This window comes from Globicephala melas, chromosome 20, assembly GCF_963455315.2.
Source record: "Globicephala melas chromosome 20, mGloMel1.2, whole genome shotgun sequence".
NCBI classification, from domain to species: domain Eukaryota; kingdom Metazoa; phylum Chordata; class Mammalia; order Artiodactyla; family Delphinidae; genus Globicephala; species Globicephala melas.
Window position 1 is genome coordinate 41,826,290 of NC_083333.1, and position 24,022 is coordinate 41,850,311.

Genomic DNA, 24,022 nt, shown 5'->3' on the forward strand with positions numbered 1-24,022 from the left:
TCTTTCCTCCATCCTTCCCCGACTACCCCTACCTACAGGGAGGAAATTACCCCATTCTGGTGGGTGGCCTTAGGAGTTTCTTTTTTTCTAAGCAAGAATGATCTGGTCATCAAAGGGCTCTCAGGTCAGAATCCCAACCAGTTTTCCCCCAACCCAGGAGCCAGGAAACTGGCAGTAGGCTCCTCATTCAAGCTTTCCGAAGATTCCTAGCCAGTCCCTCCAGGCAAGATGAACTGAATGTAGGTTAAGAGGTGAGCAGTAAAGGGATGGCTCAGAGCCACCCCAGACATAGGCTTGTGTCCAGCTGTTTTCCAAAATATATTTGCAAATGGAGAAAGTGGGTATGGAGAAGGGACATTCCTCCCGCAACCCCAGGGACTGCCCCCCCACCCCGCTTCCACAATACCCACTCTCCACCGAGTCCTTATTTCATCTTAAAAAAAATAATAAAATAAAACAACCAAAAAAACATAAGTAAAAACAAAACCAGAAAAGCACTCTGTACAGGAACCGGATCTGGGCGCTGCTGCCGTCCCCTGCTGTCCCCTTCTTCTTAGGGGCAGAGCTAGGTCTCAGGGAGTCTCTGCTCTGGTTCCTAGACACCCTCTTGGGGCCTCTTCCCTTCCTAGGCTCAGCTTCCCTGTCCTTCAGTGTCAGGTTCTGGAAGAAGTCAGGCTGGGCTGCTCCCGCAGGTAAGGAGACTGGCTGTGGCATCCAGTGGACCCTAGTGGCTGGGCCAGGGCTCCAGCATCAGTCAGGACTCCCCGGTGCTGCCCCCTCTTCCAGCCAGGCTGGGCGGCTCTCAGCCACCTACGAGTTGGAAGAGGAAGGAAGATTGCTGGCATGGCAGGCCACCCTGGATGTGATCCAAGGGCCCTCTCCCTGCCTCGTCCCGACGCGGGCCATAAGTCAGGCCTTCCACACTCCCTGAGGGGCCAGCAGGGCCTCAGCGGCCCGGGCCTTTTGGCTCATACTGGCATGTCCAGACCCAGGTACTCAGGGTTCTCTGCTGTAGGGGTCCCTTCAAAGGTGCTGGGTGGAGAGCCCCGCTCTGATGGGTCCTGGTCCCAGTAATAGAGGTTGTCAAAGGCTGGGCTGAAGGCCGGAGAAGAGTGGGACTGAGGGGCAGCCCTGCCCCGGGGTGCCAAGTACTCGGGGTTCTCCACGGCAGCCCCAAAGGCAAAAATGTCTTTGACAACCCCATTCTTCCCAGGGGAGAGAGTCTTGGGCCTTTCCAGAGTGGAACCGGCAGGTCGAGGAGGAGGCCGAGGACCCTCTAGGGGTGAGGGGGGCTGTGGCCGAACCTCTGGCTGGTTCACGTATTCTGAAAGGACAAGAGAAGGAGGCTTGTTAGGGGGAGGAGCCCGTGTGTTCTGGCTGCTGCCCCTGCCCCCATAGTGGGCCCTGGGCTGAGCACCCCCAATCCCCACCTCCCAACCTCTCAGCTCGGGCCTGGACTCCATACCGGGCTGGGGGCTGTAGGTCAGGGGGGCAACGTAGCCATCGGTCTCGGGAGGAAGCGGTACTGTGGGGTCCTCGCTGTACCGCTGTAGAGGGCTGGAGTCATGTTGGGGGAGGTTCTGCAGCCCCTTGGCTGCCCCCATTCCCAAGTCGCCGTCAAACACATCAGAGCCAGCCCCTTCGGAAGGTGCCAGTGGAGACCTGGGGGGCTCCTCCTCCGAGGGCTCCAGACCCAGCGTCAGCTCACCACCGCCACTCTGAGGACGAGCGAGAAAGTCATGATGGGGGTCATTCATGATGGAGACTCCACGGGAGGTGACAGGGTCACAAGAGATAAAAGGAAGTTGCCTTCGGGGTTTGACACAGTCACTGTGGCAAGAGTGGGGTCACAGTTGGAAAGCAGTAGGAATCCTTGGGGATATTGGGGTCTCCTCCGTGAGAGGTGATGGTTGGGGGACATTGGAGAAAGGGACTCTAGTCCACTGGGGTCGGGGGAAGTAACCAGACACACCCACCACACTGTGACAGGGGGCACTGACCCTGGTGGATGTGCTGCGGTGCCTGCGGTGGGCTGTGCCCCCAGAGCCCGGGGCAGGGTCTGGGCAGAAGAAGCCTTGCTGGGGTACCAGGTACTCCTCAGCATCCACCAGGTCCCCCATGTCATCATCCTCCAGCAGCGAGCGGTAGAAGGTGCTGTCCAAGGGGCTGGGAGGGCCCAGGTCTTCATTCTGGGGAGGCGGGAGACAGAGCGTGGCAGCCTCTCCCCAGCCCAGCCTCCCGAGGGAGGCTCAGGGAGTACCAGAGTTCTGACGAGTCAGGCAAGGGCTGGGCTTGGAAGCCTGGGACCCAGGAATCATCTCCCTTTCCTCCCTCTAAGGGAGAGTGAGCTTAGCCATAGGCAGGGACGGCGTGGAAAGGCCCAGTACCTGGATGACCACAAAGCGCTGGGGGTCCCTGGCCATGCGGGAGAATTCGGCCACCAACTCCCGGAACCTTGGCCGACATTCAGAGTCGATCATCCAACCTGGGGGTGGGCAGGAGTCCAGCATCTCAGTTCTGGCTGCAGCCTGTGTGCAGAGCCCCTCACCCCCACCCCCAGCCTAGACAACCCCAGTTACTAGAGTCCAAAGCCCTCAGGTGGTAGAGAAGAGGTACCAGACTCGGATCCTGAGAGAGAACCTTTGAGAATCTCTACTAGTTTCCCCTTTTTATTTTGCATTAAGTTTCTTTCTAGCTGGTCCTTGATAGCTCCTCTGGACCGGTACTGTAAAGGGAAGTGAGACCCTTTTGAGGCTGCATTAAACATACCCTGCTCTTGGCCCCCTCCCTTGCCCCTTGTAGGCCCCTCCACCCAGGCCCTCCCGCTCCTCCAAGCAGCCGACCCAGCTCAACCACGCACATTTGACCATGATCATGTAGACATCAATGGTGCAGATGGGGGGCTGGGGCAGCCGCTCCCCCTTCTCCAGGAGGTCAGGGATCTCCCGGGCTGGGATCCCATCGTAAGGTTTGGCCCCAAAAGTCATCAGCTCCCACACAGTCACACCTGGGGCAGAGATGGGGTCAAGAGGTGGGGGGACCAGAGGGAGCGTTAGTGCACTGAGCCCCAGAGGCTCTATCCAAGAGCCTGGCACCATGGGGGAAGGAGGGGAGGGACGCAGGGTCAAGGGCAGGAGATACCCAGTCTTTCCGCAGTCCCTGGCAGACTGAGGCACTGGCAGCCCATTCCTTCCTTCATGCTAAAGTGTCCATTAATTCGCTCCATCCCAGCTCTCATCCTTCCACCCACATCCCCCCCAGGGCCACGGCTCTGTGTCCACCCTTCCGACCCACCCCATCACACACCATAGCTCCACACATCACTCTGGTGGGTGAACCGCCGGCGGAGAATGGACTCCAACGCCATCCACTTGATGGGCACCTGGGAGAGCAGAGAAGGAAGTGCTCCAACCAGGTGTGGTGGGGAGGTGGCCGTTCTGAGTTCTCCCAGGGGCCAGACCCCACCCCCCCTTGCTTCACTCTGCCCCCTCCTCTGACCTTGCCCCCATCCGCATGGTACTCCGTCTCATCAATGTCCAGCAGCCGAGCCAGCCCGAAGTCTGTAATCTTGACATGGTTGGGACTCTTGACCAGCACATTCCGGGCAGCCAGGTCCCTGTGCACGAGCCGCACATCCTCCAAGTAGCTCATCCCCTGGGGTCAGAGGCATCTGTGTGGACCTCGCTCTGCCAGAGCTCTCCCAGGAAACCTCCTCATCCTAGCTCTGAGTGGAGACAGAGGCTTGCTCCCGAGGGCACCCGCAGAGCCCCGGCCCCCAAAGTGCATACCTTGGCAATCTGCACACACCAGTTCAGCAGGTCCTGGGAGCCCAGGCGCCCGCGGTGCTCCCGGACGTGGTCTAGGAGGCAGCCATAGGGCATAAGCTGTGTCACCAGCTGCACCGTGGATGTCAGGCAGATGCCCAGAAGGCGGGACACGTATGGGGACCCTACACCAGCCATCACATATGCTTCCTGGGAGCAAGGGTACACACTGAGAGGGTATGGGAAACCACTAGCCCCCAAACCACCACACACCCCTCCCGAGGGCTGAGCCGTGACTGGGGACCCTCACTCAATCCAACCCCATTCGTCACAAACCAGAACCATGGCCCACAGACTCAGGAGGTTAAGAGTAGAGATCTGGGGGATCACAAAGTGTCTCCTAAAGCCCCAGTGAAAACAGAGCCCACAGCCCACACCTGCAGCCAGGGGGTCCCCACTGTACTCCCAGCTGGAGAGGGTGGAAGGGCTTACGTCCAAGATTTCTTTGTTGGCTTTGGGGGATGTGTTTTCCCTCAACACTTTGATGGCCACTGGGATTTTCACATTTTCCCCATCGGGGATCCAGATGCCCTGGGCAGAGAGAGGAGGATGTGAGCAGGAGGAGGGTGGGCCAGATCCAACCTGCAGTCGTCCAAGGGGTCACTACTTGTGCTCCCAATCCTTCCCCACCCTTGGGCCAACCTCATTATTTAGCAACAACCTCGCCATTTCAGCCCACTCCCTATCCCCTTACACATAACTGCCCCACCCAACAGAATCGCCCCCAGCCCCTGGCTGTCTCCCAGACAGAACCCTCGTCCCCGCCCTGACCGCATCCTCTGGGACCGCCCACCCAGGACTTTGGCCCCACCCCTGACCTTGTAGACGGTACCAAAAGCTCCGGATCCAAGCACCTTCACCTTCCTCAGCTCTGTCTCTTTCAGGATCCGCATCTGAGCCTGATTTGGCATCGCTCCGCTCGGTGTCAGGGGCTCCACCAGCTGGGGTGAAGGGGTGGTGCGTCAGTGCCGCGGGCCGGGCTGCAGACCACAGGCCACGCGACAGGCCCTCGGACCGCCTCACCTCTGTCTCCTGCAGCAGCCGCCGCATCGTGTACTTCCGGATCTTCTGCCGCCGCCGCTTGACGAGGATGCCGAAGACCAGCCCCACGACGACGACCAGCAGAATGCCCACCACAGCGGCAATGATGGACGTCACAGGGCTGGGGGCAGGAGCCAGGGTCAGGGATTGGGGACCAGTCTGGGGCAGGAGGGATGAAGGGGTCCCATGGAGGGGCATGAAGGTCGCTGGCGTTTGGAAAGGGAAGTTGGAAGGCTGACGTGCAGGCTCCCGTCCTGTTTCACCTACTCAGAAACCTCCCTCGGCTCCTTACTGCCTCCAGGATGAAGTCCAGACTCCTTGCTGGGCATTCAAAACCCTCTCCACCCACATCTCCAAATTGTCTATGCTCTTGCCCAGGGCTCTAGCCCAGGATTCTCAAACTTGCTGACAAAAAATCACCAGGGAGCTTGTCAGTATGCAAGAGTCTGGAGCCCTACCCTCCAGAGAGTCTGATTGTGGTATGAGGTGGGGAACGTGCGCCCAGTGATTCTGATATTCTAGCCACATTTTCCACCCATAGGTCATGATTTCCACACCTCCCAGCCTTTGTTAATTCTACCTGGACCATCATTTCTGCATGAGGTCATCTTTCAAGACTCAGCTCATCCTGGGATAGAAGGATCTCCTGGGTGCTGACCCTACATCACTGTCATCCTTGCCCCCTTCCCTTGCTTAGCCAAGGGCTGGCACATCACAGACCTCTACTGAACGCTTGTGTCATGGACAAGTGCTTACCTAGGACATACTCCAATCTGTTTTTCTCCCCAAACACCCCACTGCCTAGAAATCAAGTCCAGTGATGGCAGTGATGGACATCACAGGGCTTGTGGCCTCATGGTGAGGGAGAGCCTATGCCCTCCAAGATCCTGCCCTAACCTGATTCAGACTTACTCCCTCCTCTGAGCTTACTCAGTGGCCCACCACAGCAGAACCTTCAGCAAACACGTCCTAGATTGTCCTGACCCCTCTCACCATGCTGCCTGGTTGCTTTCCTCCTAATGCAAGTGACATACCTGCCCCTCTTTCAAGACCTGGCTCCCATGCCACCTCCTCCTTGAAGCCTCCCACTGACCCCAGGTAAGAATTCATTGTCCCATCCTCAGTGCTGTCGTTGCGTTCTCTTCTCAACGTGCCTTGAGTCCCAGGGAGTTGCAGGCTGCCTGTGTCCCTTAGGAGACCCCTACCTACTCGAGGGTGGGGAGGTGCTGGGTGTCTTCGCCATCTTTTCCTGTTCCCTGCCCCCCAAGCATCCCGAGCAGGTCCTCCGTCCACTGGTTGAAGCTAATTGAAAGGAGGGTCCTTAGTGGAAGAGTGGGCTGGGGGAGGGACATGTATCATGTCAGGAGACCCCCTCCCTACAGCAGTGACCACTCAGGGGCCGGAGGGGGACTGAGGGGCAACATGGGATGTGTCCTGGGGACCAGGCTGACCTGGCTCTCTGCTCAGCGGGGCAGCCCTTGTCATCCAGGTCCACACAGCTGCAGAAGAGAGAGAGTCCTGTCAACAAGGCTGGGAACCGCCTCTTGCACTCACTCAGCCTCACAATATCCCCAGAGGTGGGTGTAGCTGAGTTATGATCCCTAATTGACAAAGGCAGAAACTGGGCTCAAGGTCACCAGGGCTCTTTCTACCACCCCACAGGGGAGGCCTTCTCCAATCTGCAAACCTGCATCCCCTGCACCTCCCTGTCTTGGGTAGGAAGTGGGGGGCACCCAGAAGACCATCAAGTCCAAAAGCTTGGCTATCCCCTCTGTAGAGGATGCCAGGGTAGTAGCTGGGCACAACCTGCACCGAGGACAGTCTGACGATACTGTGACCCAGCAGTTCCACCTCTCAGGACGACCCTAAAAATGCCAACACCTGTACACTAGGGGGCATGTACAAAATGCTCACTTGTACATGGAGCTCAAGTGCAATAAACTGCACGCCCACCCAAAAAAAGGAGACAAGTTCAATGATTATCCCTCGAACAGGGACATGGTTAAATAAGACTACGTCCATACAGCAGATTGAGTAGTTAAAAAAAAAAAAAAAAGGAGGTAGGTTCATGTGCGCTCACAAGAAAGCACCTCCAAGATACATAAAGTGCCGGGACGGAGGGGAAGCAAAGTGCAGAACTATATGTAGAGTACTATCCTGTGTACATTAAAAAATGCACACACACAGAAACCAAAACTGACTATATGTGAGTCAGACGAAATTGCTGTTTCTTGATCATTGTTGACTTCCCAAAACAGCAATCTTCAACCTAACATAAATGTGAAATGCATTTATGGAAACGTGTAGAGCACACCAGAGTGAGCTGGTGGTTCTCCCCAGGGAGGGGAGGGTGGGGGACTGGGTGGGTGGGGGAGTGGGCGAAAGGGCACTTCTGCTTTACAGTGTTTATACTCTGAGACTGCTGACAATGTGTATCACAAGAATGTATGCATGTACTCCGTGTGTAATTAACAACGAAGTGAAAAACATAAAGAGAACAGGGCAGATCACCGTGTTAGGACATGGAAAAACATTGCAAGCAAAATTGCAATGCTGAGTGAGAAAAAGCAATTTCCAAACAATATGTATGGTCTATGATCCCATTTTGGTAAAAAGAAGTATATACTAGAGTGTGCACAGATAAAAACTGGAGAAGAATAATAATAACATATAAACATATACTTTATGTTATAATAATAATCCGTATGTTAGTGTGTGCATAGATTAAAAAAACTGGAGGAAAAATATTGCAAATTATTAACAGTGGGATAGAATTGCTAATACTATTCACTTTCATGCTTTAATTAAAAAATTTTTAACCACGTGTTACTTTTGTGATCAGAAAAAAAGGATATGAAAAATTAAGGGTCTCGGGGTAAGCAAAGGCAGAGTTGTCCCACTTTTAGAATAAGAGCCCCAGAGAGGGTTCTGGAACAAAGCCTTTCTTTCCGTGGAAAAGGCCCTCAGACTCACGAGTGGGTGCAGTTGATGGGGCATGGCTGGCACATGCCCTCCTCATCTGGGAACTTCCAGATGGGCATGAAGGAGAGGTCAGGCTTCACACCACTGGGGCAGCGAGCCACGCAGAAGGGAGGATCCTTGTAGTGGGTGCAAGCCACACACTGGTCAGCCTCCTGGGAGGGGAGGAAGGGTTTGTGGGGGGCTGGCACCGACACCCCCAGGGCAGCAGGATCAGGCCCTTGGGTCCCCTCTGTGCTTCCCTCAGTCACTCAGCAGCACTGTCCACCTTGCTCCTGGGACAGCCCCATACCTGCTGTGTCTGATGCCCCTGTTCTGCACCCAGCTCCCCACCTTCAAAGCTTGATCCCCAGGCCTGGTGGGGTGGGGGGAGTGTATTACCTAAGGTATAACAGCAAGTAATAATAGTAACTAACTTGTGAAGCCTTTTTCCTGTGCTCGGGCACTGTGCCAAACCCTATTTTGAGTTAATTCTCACTGCATCCCAATGGGGTAGGTACTAGTATAACGTTCATTTTACGAATGAGCCAGTGCAAGTGGGGCCTGGATTTGAATCCAGGTCACCTGATGTCTAAGCCCCCAGGTCTAACCACCTTAGCACAGCCACGGCCAAGGGCACAGGCTTCCCTGGGCCCTTTGCATGGTCTGAAGGGCCTCAGCGTCCGCAACTCTTGCTGTCCCCAGCATCCCAGCCACCTTCCACCCTCCTACCACCCTCCTACTGTTCAGGTCTGGGCTTGGAGTCCTCCCCAGGGGTATTTTACTGGACTTGGCCAGGTCCCTGGCAGCACCCCCAACCCTGCCCTGCTTCCCTCCACCCAGCTCTGAGCGCACCAGCACCTCACCGAGCCAAAGCAGGTCACTGAGCCGTTCTGGGGCTGACACTCGGGGTGGCACGGCAGACAGTACCTGTCCTTCACGTACTCCCGGGGGAGCCTGAGGAGAGGACGGCCGGTGAAGGGGTCTGGAAGGAGCCCCTGTGCACCCCCCAGCCCGGCCGCCCCCTCCTCTGCCCCGCATACCCCTGCAGTACTCGGCATTCTTCCACGCACTGCTGGCCCCGGAGGAACTGGCTGCAGTTGACGCACTGGGTGGGCCCTGGACCCCAGCAGTGCCCGTGGGCACACAGCGGGTAGCAGGCCAGGCCCTCGCCCACTGCAGTGAGGAGGAAGGGGTCAGAGGGGACTCTCAAGGGAGACTCCAGGGAGCTGGGGGAAGAGTCTGTGGGCATGGCTCTGAGCTGGAGAGGTGGGGATAGGTGCCGCGCAAAGCAGGGAGAGAAAGAGTTCTGAGGTTCCAGGAACAGAGAGGAAAGGGAAGGGAGGGATGGCAAGGCAGTGTGGCAGGACCCTGCTAGAAGCCATGCCAAGAGGCCAGGCCAACCAGAGCTATGTCAAGGATGGTGCACCAGGGACGGGCAGTGCACACGCACAAGTAAGTCCTAGACTGCTGCTGCCAGAGGCCCGTGGGCACGCCTGAGCAGCAGTGCTGGGCTCCCTGTCTTACCGCACTCGACCTCTGGCCGGTTGGCACTGTGGAGCAGGGCCTGGTGGGGGTTCCGGAAGAGCTGGTCCCAGGGCACCGTGTGTACAAAGCAGAGGCGGGCGTTGCGGTGGATGAGGGCCAGCCCACTGCCCAGTTCCCGCAGAGAGCGCAGCCCCAGCCAGCGGATGCCCAGCCCTTGCAGGGTCAGCGAGTAGGCACCACTGTGGGAGGGGGAGTGCTCAAATGCAGGGGGGCAACGCACCACTGACCCTCCCCCCTCAGCAAGGGCTGCCCTCGCCTTCCTCCTGTCCCCAGCACACTCTGCAAACTTCCATGGGAATGCTGCTGCTGGAGTGCCCGGGGAATAAGAACCCCCATTCCCCCCCTACACACTCAGAGCTTCTCCCGGGCCTCCCGGGGCAGCTCCTCCTCCGTCAGGCCTCCCTCCCCTGGTGCTCACTCATGCAGAACTCGTCCCCGGATTACTCGCAGATTCTGGAAGACGTGGAGGTCCGGCAGGCTGTCTGGCCACGCTGAGATGTACAGGTAACCTGCAGACACAGGGTGAGGCTACGGGTGCGGGGACAGGACGAAGACCTCCCAGCCCCATCGAAGCAGGATTCAGAGAGACAGAGCTCACCTGTGATCTCCTCCAGAGACTCAAATACTCTGAGCTGCTCAGGCTGTAGGGGGGCAGTGTTGGAGGCTCGGTCCCTAGAAGGAGGATTAGGAGAGGGCCAAGAAGGGGGTGGCTAAGACCCCCCTCCACGAGCTGGCCCTGCCATCCTCCCCAACCTCCCCTCCACTTAAACCCATTGCCCATCGAGCCCGGCTGTTCCCATCCTGAATTTCAAAGCCCAGGCCCTGGCTTGGCAAATATCAAAACAATATTTATATCCTTTGATCTAGAAATTCTACTTCTAGGAATGTGGCCTAGAGAGACACCGGCCCCTGTTCCCAAAGGCATGTGCAAAGGAGAACTGTTTGTTAGAGGGAAAATAAAAAAACTAAGGAAATTAAAAATTAAATTTTTTTTAAAATTTAAACTTAAAAAAATTTAATTAAATTTTTAATTAATTTATTAATAATTTATTTTATTAATTAAATTAAAAAATTTTAAATTAAATACCTAAACATCAGTAAATGGGAGCTATTAAATATAATCCTGATCTATCCAGACTACACACGAAAAACTAACATTCAGGAGCGTGTAGTATCTGCTGGGCACGGTTATAGGAGCTTTACAAATATTAACTCATTTAAACTTTATAACACCTTATGAGGGCGGGACTATTTTTGCCCCCATTTAACAGATGAGGAAACTGAGACTCATCAAGAAGGTCACACGATTAGTAAGTGGTAGAAGCCAGGTCTCAAACCCAGGCAGCCTGGGCTCTTAGCTGCTACTCTTTGCTGCCACCTCTTCCGCAGCTGTGGAAAGAACAAGGCAGCTGGACGTGAACTAACTGTCATAACCAGCTCTCCAAAGCCAGGGGCAGACAATATTCACAACAGGCTCCCATTTTAAATCAACCTTTCCCCCCAAATTACTAACACTACGTTTCTCTGTGCGTGTGTATCCACATACGTATGAACGGTCTAGAAGAACACACACAAACTGTTAAGAGTGGTCTCCTCTAGAAAGGGGAGTAAAGGTGGAGAAAGTGTTGAAGGGAATTTTCTCCTTTTTTAATACATATTTTTATTGAAGTATAATTCACATACAATAAATTGCAGATTTTTAGTGTGCAGTTTAATGAGTTTTGTCAAATGCATTCACTCACCTATCCACTACCCCAACTGGTATACAGAACATTTCCATCACCCCAGAAATTTCCTTTGTGTCCCTTTCCAGGCCCTCACCCTGGCGCAATCACTGTTCTGATTTCTCTCACCGCACAGTGGTTTTGCCTATTCTAGAGCAAAGGGAATCATACAGTGCGGACTCTCTCTTGTCTGACTTATTTTGCTTAACATAACGTTTCTGAGACACATTCATGTTGTTTCACGTATCAGTAGGCCATTTCTTTTACTGCTGAGAATTTCACTGTACGGATATACCACCTTTTACGGATGACCCTTGAACAACGCCTGGGTTACGGCACCAACCCCCCACAAAGTCGAAAATCCAAGTATAACTGTACAGTCAGCCCTCTGCATCCATGGTTCCGGATTCAAGCAACCCCGGACTGTGTAGTACTGCCGTACGGATTTATTGGAAAAAGTTCACATTTGAGTGGACCCACGCAGTTCAAACCCGTGATGTCCAAGGGCCAGCTTTATTGATTCCTTCAGCTACTGATATACATTTGCATTATTTCCAGTTCGGGGCCATTATGAATAAAGCTACTACGAACTCAAAGAGAATTTTACTTTATCTGGATGGTGTGACCTCCATACAAGTGCATGTTCATAGATAACGTGTCATTTATGAGAAAAATCCCAGGAATTCCCTGGCAGTCCAGGGGTTAGGACTCCTCGCTTTCATTGTCAAGGGCCTGGGTTCAATCCCTGGTTGGTGAACTAAGGTCAGCAAGTTGCGCGGCGCGGCCAAAGACAAGCAAACAAAAAAGAAAAACTCCCCCCTCCAAAGGCCCTGCTGGTCTTCCACCTGCTTCCTTTGCATCCCTGGCCTCCCACCTCTGTCTCCCGCCATCCCCGAGAAATGCTTCCACTTCTGGGGCCTCAGGATTCGGTGACTGCCCTGATGCTGCCTCAGGCCACGTGCCCACCCTTAACTCTGAGTATCCTTACCCCTCAAAGCTCTCCGGCACAAACGCCAGGCTCCCAAAGATCTTCTTGCAGCCAGCAAACTCCTGGATGTTGGCACTGGTGACCGCCCTCACCTCCCGCAGGTGTTCCATGCCCAGACCATAGCACACTGTGGGGAGGGGGACAGGGGGCACCTCAGCCTCCACATGGGGCACCAGGAATTCAACCTCCTGGGTCCTGTCCACAGTCCCCTCCTGGGGCCACATGCCCCCTCCTCACATTGGCAGAGACATGGGGGAGCTTGTGGGAGTGCTCAGGGGAGGGCCAGGGGCAGAGTCAGTGGGAGAACAGGACTGGGTCCCAGGAGGGTCTGAGGGAGGGTGGCACAGCGGGCTAGGCCAGGCTGGGTGTGCAGGGGGCGGCCACTGGGTACCTCGGGCACAGGGCTTGCTGCATTTCTCACACCGCTGGGTTCCATCCTCAGCTGTCACCTCTTGGTTGTTCAGGGGACAAACCAGGGTGCAGGATCCCACGTCCGTGGACAGGTAGTTGTCTGAGGAGATCAAGATCGTCTGTCCACATGCCCTGGCCTTTTAGCACTGCCCCACCATGAGCTGTGTGACCATGCCCAGGTAGTGCAATAAGAATGATATCAACCGATACCGAAATGCCCTTACACCATATCTGAGCCCTGGACACTCGTCCACTCCTCACGACAACCCTGTGCGGTAGGCACCGTTAGATTCCCATTTTGCCAAAAGGGAAACCAAAGCACAGAGTTTTCTGTTTAAATTACTCAAGGTCCCTGTGCTAGTTAAGTGGAGGAGCCAGGATGTGAACCCAAATGATCTAGCTCCACACTCCGTACTCTCACCCACCATGGGGAGGGTACGACCAGGACCCAAGAGCCCACTGCTGTCTCCTGTGACAGGAGGAAAGAGGTCCCCAGGTCTGAGGCCAGTCCCTAAATGCCCATCAGTAAATAGGGGAGCTAGTAAATAAAACTCTGATCTATCTAAAAATCAACATTTAGGGGTGCTTAGTATTGTCTGGGCACAGTTATAAGAGCTTTGCAAATATTAACTCATTCAAACTTTATAACCACCTGGTGAGGATGGGACTATTTTGGCCCCCACTTAACAGATAAGGAAACCAAGACACAGCAAGAAGGTCACGTGACTAATAAGGGGCAGAGCCAGGTCTCAGACCCAGGCAGTCTGGCTTCTGTGCGTGGGCTCTTAGCTGCTATTCTGTGCTGCCACCTGCTCCACTGCTGTTGAAAGAACGAGGCAGCTCAGTACGAACTGCCGTGACCAGCTCTCCAAAGCCAGGGGCGGACAGTACTCACAACATGCTTGCATTTACATAAACCAAAGTCCCCAGCAAAATTACTAAAAGTACGTCTCTCCCCGGCACTCACAAGGACAGGTGGTCACGCAGCTGGCGCCGAAGGTATAACGGCCCTCGGGGTTGGGCATGGACTCGAAGGTGTCCGTGTTGTAGGTGACCAGAGCTGGGCAGTGCAGCTCACAGATGCCACTGTGGTTGAAGTGGAGGCAGGCCTGGGGGACAGGCAGCTGGTGGGCACTGGGCTGTTTGGCCCTGGTGTGCCAGAGGGTTAAGGGCAGCACCAGGCGGGACGCCCCTCCCCTTGCACCCCGAGGGCTGGGGCGCCGGGGGCACGTACCAGACAGTCAGAGTGCTTGGGGCCCGTGCAGCCGGCAGCACACTGCTCGTGGCAGCAGTCGGTGGGCTGCGGGCCCTTACAGCGGGCACAGCCGCTGGCACAGACGGTTCGCGTCACTGTTGGGCAAAGGGCAGGATGAGGGCTGGGCGGCAGCCTAGGCACCGGGCCCCTTCACCAGCATCACCTTCTGGGGAGACTTCCTGCCTCAGGGAAGATGCCGAGGCCTGGCACCCACCCGCCATGTCACCTTTATTCCCACCCAGCCCCTGCCCCCAGATTCTGGGCCTCCCTATAACTCACAGCTCTGACAGTCCTTGGAACTTTCTCCCCAGCAGTGGGGAGCTTTACAAGCTGGAGAACAGGGTGGGCCTGGGGAGAGACACAGAACGGCAGTGAGAGAGACAGAGACCAGGAGACAGAATGCACAGTGAGGGAGAGATGCAGGCAGGAGGAGAGGACTCCGAAACCGGAGGCATGATCTGGAAGCAGAGGGAGACAGGGCAGAGAACCGCAGAGATGAAGAGACACAGAGAAAGAGGAAATGGGTGGTATTAGTGCAGCGGCAGCGGGGGGCGTGGAGTAAGCCAGGAGTCTGGGGTCGGTGGGCTGCGTGAGAGACAGAGGCGGCTGCAGGCGGCGAGGGGCGTGGCTTACAGGCCCGTGAGCGGTTGGTGTCTATCAGCATGAGGGCCAGCTGGTTGTTCCTGTGGAAGATGTCCTTCCACACAATCGTGTCCTGGTGGCAGAGCTGGGGGTTCCGCTGGATCAAGACCCCTCCCTTCAGGATCTCTGTGGGGCGGGCAATAATCAGGTGCTTCTTCCCTCATCTGTCCTCTTCTGACCTCCCTCGGGGCCTGCCTGCCTTCTAAAAGGGGAATGGGGCTCTTAAACACGCCCCAGGTTCCTCAGGGAGCAGAGGAGACTCCTTCGGCATCTCTTAGCCCTGCCAACACCACCCCACACGTGAACAAACGGAGATCCGGGGCGGAGTGAGCTGTCCGTGTCACTGTCTCCTCTCCTCCACCTCTACTCTGGGCACATTGCTTAGCAGTTAAAAGAGAGTGTGAAATCCAGCCTCACCACCACTAACTCGCTGTGTAACCTCAAGCAAGTCACTCATCCTCTGTAAACCTCAGTTTTCTCATCTGTAAAACGAGAATAACACTGATGCTTCCCTTGCAAGATTAAAGCACGACTGAAATGGGGTTATGCAGGTAAAGCACCAGGCACTCAGAGTCTGGGACGCTGTCAGCTCCAAGGCTGCCACGTACAGTTACAGAGGTTGTTCACTGTACGTGTGCATTGAGCCAGGAAGTGGGCAAAACCCCAGCCTGCATCCTATCAAGCTATGTGGGCTGGCACAAGCTGTGACTTCCTGGGAAGAAGGGAAATCTTTTTCGAATCCTCACAAGGGCGCCTCCCCTAGCTCCACTTGCATCCATCCGGAAGGGACCCCAGTTCTTATTCACACGAAGCATCCCCATGGCTGACAGGGGCCCTGGTCAGTTCTCAATGACCAGCAGGGAGTTTCAACGATAAGGATGAGCACCTGTGAGGCTTCGCAGCTGCAGCTCCTGCAGCCCTCCCGGAGCAGCGCGTGCAGCAGGGGGGGCACCTTCCAGAAGGCCTCCGTTGTCCAGCACGGCCAGGGCATAGTTGTCCTCAAACAGCTGGGTGCCTCGTACGATCCGCAGCCTCTGCAGGGGGACCTGACTCACTCGGTTCTTGGCGATGAGCACGTAGCCCTGCACCTCCTGGATCTCCTGGGAGGGGACAGGGTAGGGTAGGGCTAAGGCAGGTCCAGGCCCTGGACCACTACCACCGCCCCCCCGCACAAGGCCTCCTCCAGGTTACCCTGTGCTCGGGGATCTTGGGCAAGGCCCCCAGCCGCTGACCAGTCCTGCTCCCTCAGGCATAAAATGGAGATCAAGGCCACTCCCCACATCCCCGAACCAGATTCTAGTACGATCAAGAAAGAAAAGGGCGGGGGCACACTCTGTAAACTGTAAGCAAGCACCCCACCCTCTCTGCATCTCAGTTTCTTCATCTGTAAAGGAAAGGCCTGGACGAGGTGATGTTTGTGATCTGACAGACTAAGCATCGCACCTGAGGCCCCGCTCCAGGGCACCATGGACACAACGCAGAGGCTGGTTTCCATTCTCTCTCCTGCTCCTGACCCTTTCACATACATTTTCCATGTGATTTCAAAATGGGCCCCCCAGGGAGTTCAAGCATGTCTGTTGCTCCCAATATACAGATAGGGAAACTGAGATCCAGTGAAGCCAAGGGCCTAGATCACATTCACATGGCTTGTCAGTGGCAGAACTGGACCGGGAACCGGCCAGCCCTTGCATTACTCCGGGTAGGAGGGGGACAGTGGCTGGGGCAGTTGGACAATGGAAGGTGATCATGCTGGCAAGAGAGCAAAAAATTTAGCAGAGGAACGGGTGCATTCCACCCAGAGATGTCCACGGCCAGCCACGTTGTAGAGAAGGAGTCAACTGGTCTTGCAGTAGGATGGACGGGGGTTAGACAACAGAAAGGACTTCCCAGTTGAGGAGCCACAACAAAAGAGGAAATACAGGGTGGGGAACACTCTTCTACCACCCATCTGCAAGCAGAGGGCTCAGCCCAGCAGGAAACAGGGCCTGGCTGGGTTTTGCCCATGGGCCTCACCTGCAGGAAGGAGAGGCTGGCATTAGCGGGCAGGTAGGTGAGCTCCAGGTTACCCTGCACCACCTGACAGCCCTGGTAGAGGTGGCGGAGCATGTCCAGGTGGGTCTCGGGACTGGCCAGCGGCCGCAGCTTCATGTCTGTGCCGGTGCACACTGGCAGGAGAGAGAAGATGGGTCAGAGGGCACTGCCCAGTGAGCTCTGCCAACCTGGCCACCTCTGCCAACCTACTCGCCAGAGTCATGCCACCACAGACAGCGAGAAAGCACAATGGAAGGATCCCTCCTCCTGTGTCGCTTGTACCCACAGAACGTGCAACAGCAAAAGAAAGTTTGCAAATTTGGGAAGAGGAGGGACATCAGGGGAGAAGCTCCCCTGACTCGGCCCATCCTGAGCGTCCAGAGGGCGTCTCGCTGTGCCAGCCTTAGGGACTTGCCCGTTTGATCCAGAGTGTTGGCTGGCAAAGAAAGCCTCCCTTTGTCCCAAAGGCACAACTCAGGGCCAACGGGTAAAAATCCCCCAAGAGACGCGATGATGAATCATGAATCCTCTGGATACCCCTTGACCCTCTCCCGAACAAACAACGCCACCCACGTGCCAACCTCCTGGCAAGGGGTACCCACCCCCACAATGCCACCCAGAAAGTGGGGAAGGAGGGTCAGCTGGAGTCATAGCTGGGGCATGGGGACCACCAGGGTCCTGGTCACTGCAGGGACTTCTGGAATTCCCCGAGGCAGAGAAAAGGAACATCAGATCCCAACTATGGGCATCCGGACCCGAGCTGCAGATGCTGAGCCAGAGTGCTGCCTACTCCAAAGGCTCCTAAGCTGGTACCTCACCCTTGCCACCTCCTCAGCGCAAGACTTCAGAACCAGCTGGCAGAATCTACGCCACGAAACTCCTGCCACAAGGGCATTACGTCAGCCCTGTGTACCTGCCTGGTGCCAACCACCGGCCAAGGAGCGTCAAGATGAACTGCCGCCCAGTCCACCTGGACCCCAGCCCAGTGTCCCTGAGACCAGAAGTACTCACTAAGCCCAGGGATACTAAAAGGGGTACACTAGCCCGGGTAAGGGGGCGCTCTGGGCAACTGCTGGCACCATGCTTGCCAGCAGTGGGGGCGATTAAAGTGCCCAGTTAAACCCGTTTTTCTGCTCTGGTGAGAAGATGAATCACCTGGCACATCTTGCCCAGGAGGGTGTGCCAGGGGGAGGTGGGTGGGGTGCACCCCCAGATCCACAGGTGCCTCAGCTGCCCTGAATTCCTGTTGGTCCCCACTCCACCTCCCAGGGACTACGTGCAGACTCAGGGGGACAGCACAGTGGCTGACTTTGAGGTCTGATCCCCTGCTCTCCCAGCAGCTTGGAGCCTAGGGTCAAATCCTGGGGGGTAATCAGAGATACCCCCTGCCTCCAGAAATCGGGGGAAAGGCTGGTGGGACAAGCCCCCAGGGTTCTGGCCTGGGCCAATGGCCACTAGCTGGCAGCCTCCCAGAAGCACCTAGAGTGGTCTCTGTTCCCACCCCTCTGGCCAGATAGGGAAGGAAGCAAAGAGGGAGGAATGGGAGGACCCAGAAATAGAACTCAAGGGTCCCTCCCCCCAGACTCCCAAGAGAAACAGGAGCCGGGGATGGCAGGCCAGGCCCAAAATAACGCCCGCTGCCAGGACCTCCCCCAGCCTCAGCAGCTTCAGCTGCTTTGCAGGCACAGCTGTCTCCAGGCCCAGACCCCAAGGCCCTGGCCCAAGCCCGGGGCAGGGGCCCGTCTCCACGCCCTGTGCCCTCTGCCGCCTCGAAGGGACACCAGCTGCGGTAGCCAGGCAATAGGAAAACAACAAGGGAACGCTCGGCAGGCACTCCGGGTGGAGTCTCATCCTCCAGAGGCTGCCTACAACCTCGGTCTTGCAAAGAAGGAAACTGAGGTTGCCAGGGGTTATTCTCCCAAGATCAGAAAGCCTGTGAGCAATAGAGGGAGGATTTGAACTCGAGTCTGCGCCGACTTCAAATCCCACATTCCTTCCACTAGACCTAACTGCACACACACCCCTCCCCACACCCTGTTCAAAGGTAAATACACACCAGCTCTGTTGATGCCACTGATTACATTATAGGCTTCGGGCAGGGCCGAGCGGCTGAGCTGGGTAGGAGGACCAGAAGGAGCAGCAGCCCCGCCCCACGAGTTTGTTTGTGTCCATTTTTGAGTCTGATTCAGACTAAACGTTTGCAACAGGTGGTAAAGTTGGGACCCTGAGACCTACTCCCAGGGAGCTGGAGGCTTGGGGGCTAATATCCTCCAACCTGACACCTCCTCTACCTCCACACTTCCCTCCCCCTCCCATCTCCTCATTCATCTCCCCCTCCCCAGTCCTCGCCATGGTCCCCATATCCACTCTGCCCCCCACTGATTTTCTGGGGCGGGGGTAGGAGGTCCTGTTCCACACAGGGGAGCGCTTTGTCTCCGGAGCACCTGTCCCTCGGGAGCCTCGCCCTCCAGATCTCTGGGGCAGTCAGTGTGACCGGAGCCAGGGACACAGTGGGCCCTGGATAAGTGTTTGCGGGATGAATGAATGAATGAATAAATAAATGAACTCCAATCAAGACTCTCCAAACCAAAAGGGACCAGTTGAGGTCACCATGTCCAGCCCTCTCTTCAGAGGCTGGTCACGGCCGCCATGTCCCTCTAGCGGGGTGTTAGTGGTCAGGTCCCAGCTCTGGGGGGGCTCTCAAGTGGGTTCTTTCTTCCCCACCAGCCTTCAGCCCCAGCTGCCTCTCTCGCTCACCAGCATGAAAGCCAACACTTCCTTTGGTTTCCATGAACACTACCTGCATCCCCAAAGCTCACCTCCCCCAGACCCGTGGGGCCAGAGCCCATTCCAGTGACACCAGGACTCACCCACCACACACGCCTGGGGCCAGGGCTCAGGTCATTAGGCCACAACCCTAGCTGGGCCACTCACGGTGTGACCTTGATCAAGTCCCTGGATCTCGAGGGCAGAGGTCAAATCAGATTCACCTCTACGTCCAGCAGTGCCTGTGACTTAGCAGGCACTCAGTGAATATTTACTGACCTGACCTTGACTGTGAGTGGGGGATGATGACAACTCTTACTCTCTGCAGAGAAATTACATGAGAGTTAAATGAGGTAACGAATCAAGAAACAGTCTGTAAACGTGACAAGGCTTTGTAAACAGAGCTGGGGCAACACAACATCGGCTATAATAATTCTCCCACTCCTTAAGAGAGCACGCACCCCTCACCCCGTCTCGGCTCTCTTCCCAGGGGTGGGGAGGAGAGGTGGTCTATTAAGGGATAGGGGTGTCACCCCAGAGGGGTTTCCCACAGGGCAGGGAGGGGGATCTCTTTCCAGGTCATCCCAGCACCCAGGGCCAGGCACTACCAGCCTGGCCCTACACCAGCTCCCCAGCCCCAGCCCGACACTGGTCCCTCCCTCACCCGTAGCCCTGTAGGTCCCACTGGCCTCTGGCCTGGTCCTACCCTCAGTCCCCTGCCATGCCAGGAGGGCCCAAGAGGAAGGCAGACATCGGCTGGTACAGGGAAGGAGAGGACTCCAAAGCCAAGAGGGAACCTGGTGGGGGGCGAGGAGCAGCTCACCCTCATTTTCTTCACCCTCATTTTCTAAAGCCTAGATAAGGGAGGTCATTCACCTAAATAACAAAATAGCACCTCTACCGGAGTCTGACCACCTGAATGCCCCTGAGGCTTTGCTTAACCCATTCCTGTCGAAGGGAATAAGACTTTGGTCAACTCTTAATGCCTCCTCGTCAGAGTCTAAAAATGCCCTGGACATGATTGGGTCGCTGGGAAGCCTTGGCTAAGTCACTTCGTTTCTTTGAACTTCAGTTTCCTCATCTGTGCACCTACTTCACAGGATTGTTGCAGAGATGAAATGAAACTGTAATGGATGAGAACCAGGCAAATAGGAAGCACGCTGTACTTTTCTAAAAGTTAAGGCAAGAGAAGTTCATATAGCAGGAGTCCGGGTAATTCCAAACCCAGAGAAAATTAACAGTGCTCTGTGTTTGACTTTGTAATACAATGCATTTTCTCTTTCGGCATTTGATCCTATCTTTCAATTATTTTTTTTCTTGAATATTAAAATGAGGTTACTTTCCCTGAGTATAGCAAAAAGAAGGATGCTGTTGGGAGAATCATTCAGGAATTAAACTATGAGCTCTGCAAGATGTGTTTGCTGCGCTTTACAAAACCTTGACCTCTAAGAAAAGAAAATCCCAACCCTCTCGGCCTTCCCCACCTCCCTTTCCCCCACATGCCTGCGCCAGCCCTCAGCCCTGGCATATACCGGGCGTGCTAGAGGCAGCTGAGTGGGGCTCTGCTTTTAGCCATTCCCCTGCACAACACACCCAACACCTCTCTCTGCACCCAGCACTGCAAGCGGAGGGGTGAGGAAGACCTGAGAAGCTCCCTGTCAATGGCGGGAGAACCGACCCCTCAGATCCCAGCACTGCAACAACCCGGCCGCCCTCCCCCTGCTCGACTCCCAGGCCCAGGTGAGGAGGGCTGCGGCTCAGCCTGACAGCCCAGCCTCGCCTGCCTCACCTCACGCTTCTCAGAAGGTCAGGGGAGAAGACGCCTGCCTGGGAAACACGGAGGGGAAGGGGAGGCTCCTGGGAAAGAGGAGTCTCCTTCCTCAGAGAGAAGGCTGCGCGGGGGCACCTCCCGCTATTCACAGCAGCTCTTGAGGGAGTTCCTTGAGAGGGCAGAGTTCAGCAGGGTGACTGCCGTTTGGTCACACAAAGGCCAGACACACAAACACACAGACCACACAACTCAAGAACACCCTAGTATAGACATCCCTCAGATAACACAGCAGAGCTCTGACAGAGGGGGCCCTTGGGCAACACACAGACAGCCCGACACCCACCCCTTCTCCAGACTCCCTGATCCATGAAGACCACCCACTACTCCTAGAACATTCTCATTCTGTCTTCTCACAACCAGGCGATGTAGGGAGCAGCAGCGGCCCCCCAATGTTCAGGGCAGATGAATATAGTGATTTTGAAGCTGTGGTTGGGGGTTGCACTGCCTGGGGTCCAATCTGGGACCCACCAATTACTTGCTGCTTACTTCACCTCTTGAAGCCCGGGTCTTCAAGCCTGGAAAATGGGCACACTAGTTAGGACTTCTCTTACAGGGTTGTTCTGAGGATGAAAGCAGGGAACCCAGACAAAACACGCACAGCACCTGGTACACAGTGTATTTCCAGTACACGTTAGCTTTCACCGTTATCGCACCCAGACGGACAGATAGGGCAAGACACACACTGCACCCCACCCCAGCACCCTTCCCCATACACAGCCCAAAGGAAAAGGCAGGACAACCCGGCCCTCGCCATACCCGCATCTGGCCCCGTTCCTTACCCTCCCCCTCCCTCCAAGTGCCCAGGAATCCCTCAGAACCCTCCCACTTTATGCCCCAGACCAGGAAGCCCACCGCCACCCCTCCGTGACCCACGCTCTCCAAGTCACAAAGCACAGAGCCCTAAGTCGGCCCTAACGAGACTTGTTCAAAACAAACGTCTCCCCCTTCCCCCACGCCAGTCTCCGGCGTGAGGCAACTCTGCAGTCGGACTGGCCACCCTCTGCTCCCCGGCTCTGGCTGGACAGGTTGCTTTCCCCACCTCCCCCCTCCACACCCCGATCGTGCCAGAAGCTGGAGTAACTCAACCCAGTCGGCCGAAAGGGGGCGGGGAGGGGGCCGGGCAGAAGGGACCCCCAGGAATCCAGCCCAGTCCAGTCTGGAGGCGGAGGCTGCCAACTGGAAAGGCTTTGAGAGAGGCGCTTGAGGGGGCTCAAGAAAGGGGAAACACACACACACACACACACACACACACCCTGCTATACACCCTTTGAGGGAAACTTTCTGAACAATTGCAGAGACCTCTTTTGACAAGTTCTGGAGCCGTCGCGGGGTCTGCAAAGCACAAGTCCCTCGAATGGGACGTCTAGAGCCGCTCCGGTGTAATCGCCCCCCTGCCCCACCTCCTCTGGTCCCTCCGAGCCCGAGGGCTGGCGGCTCTGAGCCCCCGGACTGTCCGAAACTTCGGGTCGGGAAGCTCCGATGGCCCCTCTGTTCCCGTCTGACCAGGGATTTAGACGGGGGTCCCAGGCTGCACGGGCCCGTCGCCGCTTCCTGCCCTCCCCACCCCAGACCCACCTTGGGTGCCCGCGGCTCCGGGGGGCAGGAGGGCGAGGAGGAGCCCCCAGCGGCACCAGGCCGCCAGCTCCATGGTGCTCACTGCGGCTCCGTCCCCATGGCTCCGGCTAGACCAGGCGGCGAGGGCGCCGGGCGGGCGAGGGGAGGGGGCCAGGCGCTCGCGCCGGAAAGAGCACCCAGTGCAGGGGCGGCCGGCGGCCTCGGGGGTCTTCTCGGCTCTGTGGGCACGATGGAGAGGAATCTCAGCTCCACAACTTCATTCCTGTACTTCCTCAAGGCAGCCCTCCTCCTCCACCCCCTCCTCCTCCGGTGATTGGGAGCCAGCGCGCTCGCAGCTCGTCCCCCCCCACCCCCACCCCCTCCAACCGCATTCCAGCAAGTCCCGGGGAGTGGCAACTCCCAGCTTCACTTTCTCCCTCTCTCCGCGCAGGCCTGGGTGGCGTTGCTGCCAGCGCGCGGACTCCAGGGTTGCCCGCAGCAGTTCTCACCCGTTTCCATGGAGAACCCCCCAAAGCAGAGGAGGGTGATGGCGCCCCTGCCCCGGGAGTCCGGGGCAAACGCTTTAGCCTGCCATTCTTAACTTTCTTTTAAGTCGCAGGTTTTATCTTAAACATTCCTGGCCGTTTGCATCCTACTCCATCCCATGCCTATTTGTTTTAATATCAAATAATGGTTTTCCTACCGCATCCTCAGGTAAAAATGTTAGTCAAGTAGGGGGATGTGTTGCGTTTAACCTGTGGCTTCCAGGACTCCCTGGCATACCTTCTCGAATCTTCTAGATATCTTTTCCAGTCTGAAAAGCATGCTTTTAAGGGGGTCTACAAGTTTGGGGAGTCAAATTGGGGAGAGATGTAGAAACCTACATCTCAATCCTTCAAAGAACATCCTTGTTTCTTTACGGGGCACTCAGCACCCAATTCATCCAAGGTTCCTTCTCTGTCCCTGGCCTTTTATTAGTCTGCTTAATTCCACCTCCCCACCCTGCATTCCACCTGGAGCCCCTGACCCAGTTACTAAGACCCGGTCGGGGGTCTCGTGCGGGTGGGGATGGAAGGAAGGCATGTTTTTGTTGGAAATGCCAACAAAATATTGCACGAGATACACTTATCCTAACAAATTATCTGTTGTTTATCTGAAATTCAAATTTAACTGGGCATCCTCATTTTTATTTGCTAAATCTGGCAACTCTAGTTGGAATGCTCAGCCCTGAGCATGTCTGTGCTGGTCAAGAGGGGATCAGAGGCACCTACTGGGGGCTGCAGAATGAAGGACATTAGCATCTCTTAAACTGCTTCCTTATTCCTAGCGTGGCTCTAGGCAGGCACTTTCACAGTAGGGAACTTGAGAACACGGCACTCTGGGATCAGAATGACCTCGGTTCAAATCTCAACTCCACCACACGTTAGCTGTGTGACCTTACACAAGCGA

At 56.0% G+C, this 24,022-nt stretch overlaps 1 protein-coding gene across 1 annotated transcript; it reads right to left on the bottom strand.

Moving 5' to 3' along the window:
- Positions 1-395: 395 nt before the first annotated feature.
- ERBB2 (erb-b2 receptor tyrosine kinase 2) lies at positions 396-22,866 on the bottom strand. Its single transcript, XM_030840098.2, has 27 exons — positions 22,595-22,866; positions 16,405-16,556; positions 15,278-15,491; positions 14,383-14,517; positions 14,029-14,097; positions 13,729-13,844; positions 13,462-13,603; positions 12,475-12,594; positions 12,084-12,210; positions 9,970-10,043; positions 9,790-9,880; positions 9,351-9,550; positions 8,867-8,999; positions 8,690-8,780; positions 7,839-7,999; positions 6,317-6,364; positions 4,848-4,986; positions 4,643-4,765; positions 4,257-4,355; positions 3,789-3,974; positions 3,499-3,654; positions 3,307-3,382; positions 2,861-3,007; positions 2,388-2,485; positions 2,001-2,189; positions 1,466-1,718; positions 396-1,324 (listed from the first exon to the last, which is right to left on the bottom strand). The coding sequence occupies exons 1-27, from the start codon at positions 22,665-22,667 to the stop codon at positions 969-971; spliced, it is 3,768 nt and encodes a 1,255-aa protein (XP_030695958.1). The 5' UTR covers positions 22,668-22,866; the 3' UTR covers positions 396-968.
- Positions 22,867-24,022: the final 1,156 nt, after the last annotated feature.

Bases quoted from the DNA above. Each gene is read 5' to 3' on its own strand.
- ERBB2 (XM_030840098.2), bottom strand. From the start codon at position 22,667: ATGGAGCTGGCGGCCTGGTGCCGCTGGGGGCTCCTCCTCGCCCTCCTG. The intron at 14,518-15,277 runs GTGCTCATCCTT...CCCGCCCCACAG, and splicing joins GCAGCTGCGAAGCCTCACAG to AGATCCTGAAGGGAGGGGTC. The intron at 3,975-4,256 runs GTAAGCCCTTCC...CCTTGCTCCCAG, and splicing joins CCAACAAAGAAATCTTGGAC to GAAGCATATGTGATGGCTGG.